Source organism: Belonocnema kinseyi, chromosome 5 (assembly GCF_010883055.1).
Source record: "Belonocnema kinseyi isolate 2016_QV_RU_SX_M_011 chromosome 5, B_treatae_v1, whole genome shotgun sequence".
NCBI classification, from domain to species: domain Eukaryota; kingdom Metazoa; phylum Arthropoda; class Insecta; order Hymenoptera; family Cynipidae; genus Belonocnema; species Belonocnema kinseyi.
Window position 1 is genome coordinate 106,066,792 of NC_046661.1, and position 6,556 is coordinate 106,073,347.

At 37.2% G+C, this 6,556-nt stretch overlaps 1 protein-coding gene across 1 annotated transcript in view; it reads right to left on the reverse strand.

Moving 5' to 3' along the window:
- Nucleotides 1-5,336, reverse strand: part of LOC117173444 (potassium voltage-gated channel subfamily KQT member 1-like) — a 73,613-nt gene extending 68,277 nt beyond the window's left edge. The window contains exon 1 of the mRNA XM_033362019.1: nt 5,146-5,336. Within this exon, the coding sequence (XP_033217910.1) occupies nt 5,146-5,236 (91 nt within the window). The 5' untranslated portion in view covers nt 5,237-5,336. The remainder of the gene's footprint in view (nt 1-5,145) is intronic.
- Between the last annotated feature and the right edge of the window lie 1,220 nt (nt 5,337-6,556).

Below are 6,556 nucleotides of genomic sequence, written 5' to 3' on the forward strand. Positions count from 1 at the left end.
CCAAGGGCACATTTAGGATTATTTTAAGAATTTAGGATTAACTCGTACAATTTTTGTTTCTCTGTTTATTATTTATGACCTCGCCTCATTAATACTCTTAACGAGGGACAACGAGGGATTTTTATAACTCTGTAAGGCCTTCAGAGCACTGGGATCTACTCGATGCTGACACTCCAAGTTAAGAATCGAGATTTGAATTTGAATTTAAATCCCGCCTTTCCGTTTGCTGGGGCCAATATTTCCGGAACCTGGATGGAAGCCTGAGATGCCTCCAGAACCAGGGATGACTGCGGATCATTTTCTCTAGGCTTTGGAATCGAACTTAGTAGCCAGGAGTTATACTTGGGTCTGCACCAGTAATTCTTTTGTGGCAGGAAGTCCTCACATTCCTTAACTGGGCCCTTGTCGCTTAAAGCACTGGACTAAGAGCCCAACTACTTCAAGACTCCCGTGGTGAGGATGAAAAGCAGGTCTTATTTTCCTAGACTTGTTGCTATATGTTTTGCCAATGCGGACACTCCTCATTTATCGGCAATGCTGCGGGTCTTCCCCGTAGATATTTTTTCTATTAGTAACAGAACACTCATTGAGTCGTCCCTGCATCTTTCTCTCAAACAGGCACCACGGGCGGAAAGAGCAAGTCGAGATTCGAAATAACCAATCCCATGACAGCGTCGAGCAAGTAGCCAATCAGTGACATGCCAGAAAACTCGCCCAAAGGAGCCGGGACCTCGCGCTCGACGACTAACACGCCACGTTCTTCTTCTTTTGGAGGTAAATTAAGCTAGCACCTCCACAATCGAATTTTGGAACTTTTCATGGCTCAGAATTTTGGGCTTTTTTTGGGCTATTTTTGGGTTGCAATAAAATTTTTTGGGCTCCTATACTTTTTCCAAAATATCAATTTTCTTGTGGTGGTGCCAGCTTACATTAACCCAGCACCTCCAGTTCTTTAAATCACTAAATAATAAAAATTCAATTACACCAGAATTTTGGGCTTTTTTTGGGCTATTAAAATCCGCAAAAAAAATTTTCCCCAAACCAACCCTTAACTTCCAAAATCAACCCCCTTCAAAAAATTGAAAATTTTCAGTTATTTATTAACGGGATATTTTTGGGCTTTTTTTGGGCTCTCAGAAAATACCCACTTCGATTTTGGGGCTCCAACCCTTACAGTATGAAATTAACCCCATTGCAACACGCAGATATGAAATTGTCAAAAGATAAATTTTATTAAATTTTAGAGCTTGAATAAAGTCTCTGATTTTTGGGCTTCAACCCTAAGCGTCAAAAATCAACCCCTCTCTACCACGTAAATACAACTTTGCCTGCAAATAAATTTTTGTGGAATATTTTCATGGAAATAGAGTCGCTGATTTTTGGCCTCCTCGAAAATACCCGATACGATTTTTGGCCTCAAACCCTTAACGTCAAAAATCAACCCCTCTCTACCACGTAAATACAACTTTGTCTGCAAATAAATTTTTGTATAATTTTTCAATGGAAATAGAGTTTCTGATTTTTGGGTTCCTCGAAAATACACGCTAAGATTTTTGGGCTCCAACCCTTAGCGTCAAAAATCAACCCCTCTCTACCACGTAAATACAACTTTGTCAGCAAATAAATTTTTGTAGAATATTTTAATGGAAATAGAGTATCTGATTTTTGTGCTCTTCGAAAATACCCGATACGATTTTTGGGCTTCAATCCTTGACGTCAAAAATCAATCCCTCTCTACCACGTAAATACAACTTTGTCTGCAAATAAATTTTTGTTGAATTTTTCAATGAAAATAGAGTTTCTGATTTTTGGGCTCCTTGAAAATACAAGCTACGATTTTTGGGCTTCAACCCTTAACGTCAAAAATCAACCCCTCTCTACCACGTAAATACAACTTTGTCTGCAAATAAATTTTTCTTGAATTTTTCTATGAAAATAGAGTTTCTGATTCTTGGGCTCCTCGAAAATACACGCTACGATTTTTGGGCTTCAACCCTTAACGTCAAAAATCAACCCCTCTCCACCACGTAAATACAACTTTGTCTGCAAATAAATTTTTCTTGAATTTTTCTATGGGAACACAGTCTCTGATTTTTGGGATCCTCGAAAATTATTTATATTTACGTGGTAGAAAGAAGTTGATTTTTGACGTTAATGGTTGAAGCCCAAAAATCGTAGCGTGTATTTTCGAGGAGCCCGAAAATCAGAGACTCTATTACCATTGAAAAATTCTAGAAAAATGAGCCCGTTAATAAATTACTGAAAAATTTCAATTTTTTGAAGGGGTTTGATTTTGGAAGTTAAGGGTTGGTTTGGGGAAAATTTTTTTTGCGGATTTTAAGAGCCCAAAAATAGCCCAAAATTCTGGTGTAATTGAATTATTATTATTTAGTGATTTAAAGAAGTGGAGGTTCTGGGTTAATGTAAGCTGACACCTCCACAAGAAAATTGATTTTTTGGAAAAAGTAAAGGAGCCCAAAAATTTTTATTGCAGCCCAAAAAAAGCCCAAAATTCTGAGCTATGAAAAATTCAAAAATTCGATTGTGGAGGTGCTAGCTTGATGTACCTTTCGTTCGGTAGCCACGAGCCTGTATATTAATCTATATAATATAATGTATATTAATATGATTGAGGTAAAAGTTATTTCAGTAATGTTAACTACGCTCCGGACCCTCGCGGATCCTCATGTTCGGAGTTTGAGCTTTGCCTTAGCACTTGTAGCGATTATACAGTTCTTCTGAACATCAGGAGCCTCCTGAATATCCAGGAATGATAAATTTCCTTAATATACGTGTTTTTGATGATTTCCAAAGATGGCAAAATCGGTTGAATTTTATTATCTTTTGTCTGTAACCCTGATGGCTTTTGCAAGATTAAAAATCGGAAATTATCTTTGATTCATGTCAAGTTTATCCGGTATGATTAATTTTTGTTGCGGTGAATCTTTTACCTGAAATCGAGGTGAACATTATCTTTCGTTTTTTCTGTGAACTATAGGTCCGCACATGATACAACATTTTTGAAATAATTACCTGACGATTTTGCATCCTGCGCTGTCAAGGTGTTTTCAGAAGATCAACGAACTGATCGATCTAATGCCACGCTTCATGCTCCAAGGCACTACGTGTATGTTGCCTAGAAAACCAGACATTCAAAATTCATCCTAACTTTGACATACAACCTGTCATCCAACAATTTATAAATACCTTTTAGCTATCATTGCCGTTAGGTATATTTTCGATGCAAAAGAAAGAATGTTGTAAAAACTTGCGGGGCCGTAAAGATCTATTGGCCATAGAGGCTCTCGCCATAACGTGAGCTCGTATATGAAGCATCAAAGAAACTTGAATATGGCATACATCGAACACATTACTTTTAATTAAATTCTTAAAGCATTACAAAATCTGCTCACGCATCATAAAATTTCGACGTCGTACGATGATATTTAGAAGTATACAAGTTAAGTACTTTGAGTATGCATAACCATGGATGAACCCTAAACAAGATGACTTTCGAGTTTAAAATATATGGGCATGAAGATGTTTTATGTATGACCCATTATGTGTACGCTGATGACCTGAAGTTATACGTTACTTCACACCATAAGCTGCAGCAAGTGATGGATATCACGAAGCAGTTTTCCAATGATATCGACATGGAGTTCGGACTAGATAATTGCAGAACAGTGTATTTTACCAGAAAAGTAGAACGAACACGAGAATGACATCCAGGCGATGGCTAAGGGCGAGTCATATATGTAGAAACCTGGGTATTCTCGAATCTAAGGGTATTTAGCTTACAAAAGTTAGGATAATCTTAACGACTAACTTCACTACAAGCTACAGAGTGGCTGCAAAGAGTTCCCTTAACTTGGCAAACAAGATTAGGGAAAAAAATCCTATACCAGCCCTGTTCTTATGTTCTCTTTTGGGATTGTCAATTAGGTTAAACAGAACCATCCGCGTAGAAATGACAAGGCATCGAATTTACCACAAAAATTTGATGATCGAAAATGTAGTTATTCCAAGATATAGAGGTGGTAGGGGCGTTTTAGATGTCAAAAAATTATGTAAGTCACAAGCAATAATGTCCTGAGACTATTTTCACAACAACTGACATGTTGCGTTTTACAATACCATCTGTAAAGCGGCTCTCGATTACATGTAATTATATTATACTTTAGAGCAATCATGTAATAGCAGAATAGAAACAAAAAAGAAGTTAGAAACGCCATGGAGACAAAAAGCCCTGTACGGTGAACACCCTAAGAATGTTAGATCAACATGAGGTGGATAGTGAGGAAGTTAATATGTGGCTGAAAAAAGGCGTCCTGCTTCCAACAACGGAACGATTTCCTTATAGATAAATTCCATTGCCCGTTTTATAAAACAAAAAATACATCTTAGATTGGGATATTCCTATCCAGACGGATCATTGTATCTTAGCCAAGCCAGTAGGCATCGTAATTCGTGAGAGAAAAGGTGAAAGGGTCGATATAATTAATATTCCTTAAACAATAACCGGAATTTGTTAACAACCTATAGAACGAAGGTCTATAACTATAGCGAGCTAAAGCATAAAGTAAAGACAACATGGAGAAATGTGAAACATGTATCCCTCCATCCAATTGTAATATCGGGTACGAACAATGTGCAGTATTTATGAAAAATGCACTAAACATCTTGAACATTTAGGAGTCATTAGGGTACCGGAATCAACTCAAAAGGCGGTTTTATTTTACATCTATCGCGCTATGAGGAATTCCCTAGACAATTGGTAATTAATCAACTAAAGGCGTTTATAGTGGTAAATGGTAGCTCTAAGAAAACATCCAGAGGCAACTATTGTCACCTTCAAACTACATCATGCTCCTAATGTTGTACCCAGAATACAATAGCAGAGAAAAATTTTTTAAAAGTAATATTACGTTAATTTATAGCATCTTTATCTCAGCAGGTACCCGACTTAGTTCGCCATTGATAATGAAAAACAGGGTCTACTGGAGAACAAGTTCAAGAAAGGTGAGAATAATAGTACAGAACCAACAAAGCAAATGTTTCGGTTACTGTCGGTAACAAGAATCTTAAATAAAACCTTTTCTTATAATAAAATGGAATTAATATAAGCATGCAAATTTTGATTACCTGTCCTGGAACTTGGTGGAAGCAATCCTTGGGCCTCTTCGAGGGGCATCGCTTGACCAAGATGATCGCGATGACGAGTACGATCTCTCATGCCTCCTCAAATAACGGATCTGATCTTGGGTCGCAAGTTTCTGCGGCCAGGGAAGAATCGCGCGCGGTACCAGGACCAGGATCGGGACCGGGACCAGAAGCGGGATCGGGACGAGGAAATTGGGTGAGTCCTGAAGGACTCGTGGCGATGGAGGCGGACGGTGATGGTGCGTCATCGCCCGGCCGTCACACTCACGACCATACCCCACGCAACACAATCTTTAAAAACTTCCTCGTCTTCGTCTTTTTCGGGACCTCCCCCTTAAACACAAAATTCAAGAAATATATTTGACACTTTTTTATTTACTATTTTTTTCAACATAAAACTGTAATTTAATACTTCAGAGGTTGGGAGTATAAGGGCTAAGTCGATTATCATCCAAATTCCTGTCACCGAAATTAACTGACATCTAAGGTATTCAAGGGCTCGTGTACAAGCTAATTTTGCAAGCTTCTAGGCATAGCACGGACTCAAGTCTCTAAATTTTCTAGCTGTCAATAAATTTAGGCAATATTCAGCTCAAAAAAGTATATATATATTTATTTATGGTTTTTGGCTACTTAAATATTTATAGGCGCATTAGCTGCCAGGGTCATTAGCGACTGTGCTGTAGGATTAGTTATAAACTGTAGGAAATCTGTGGTGTAGTATACCAATAGACAGAAGTGAAAAATTTCTGAAAGAATGTCTAGCCTCGCTTCCTGCTTTGGGAATCGCACCCGCGCCAGCGTGGCTGCCAAGGCTGCAGCTTTGAAAAATAAGACAAGCACTATACCATCAGAGCCACGATGGCTTTTCTAACCTCAAAATATTGTAATCTGAAGCTACTATCAGTAATTGCACTCGTACGTTTACGTCCCTGGATTTTCATTTGCTAACATTTAAAATATAAAAAATTTAAAAATGCATGACCAAACACATTTTTGTATTGAGCATAATCAATAATTTTGTTGATTTTTAATGCTTCTGAATTCATTATAGAGAAATTATTTTTTAAATTATTTAATTACAAATGCTTTGAACAAATAATTGTACGGCAAAAAAGTCTTTGAATGTGATATTCTGCGATTTCAAGGTATTTAAAGAAAATCATAACATTTTATTCGTTCGAAATTAAGACCAAAAAATGTAGTGTATTTTAATCTAAAGCTATTTAATTTAAAGCTGATTTAATTTCAAACAAGGGAGCGTTCACTTTTCTGGTTTTCTGGTTTTTATTCGCAAACAGAAAAAGGTTAAGTCATATGTCTTCTAGGTAATATAAAAAATAAAATTGAAATGAAACATCCGTTTCAAGATTTGGGTTTCGATTTCGACGTT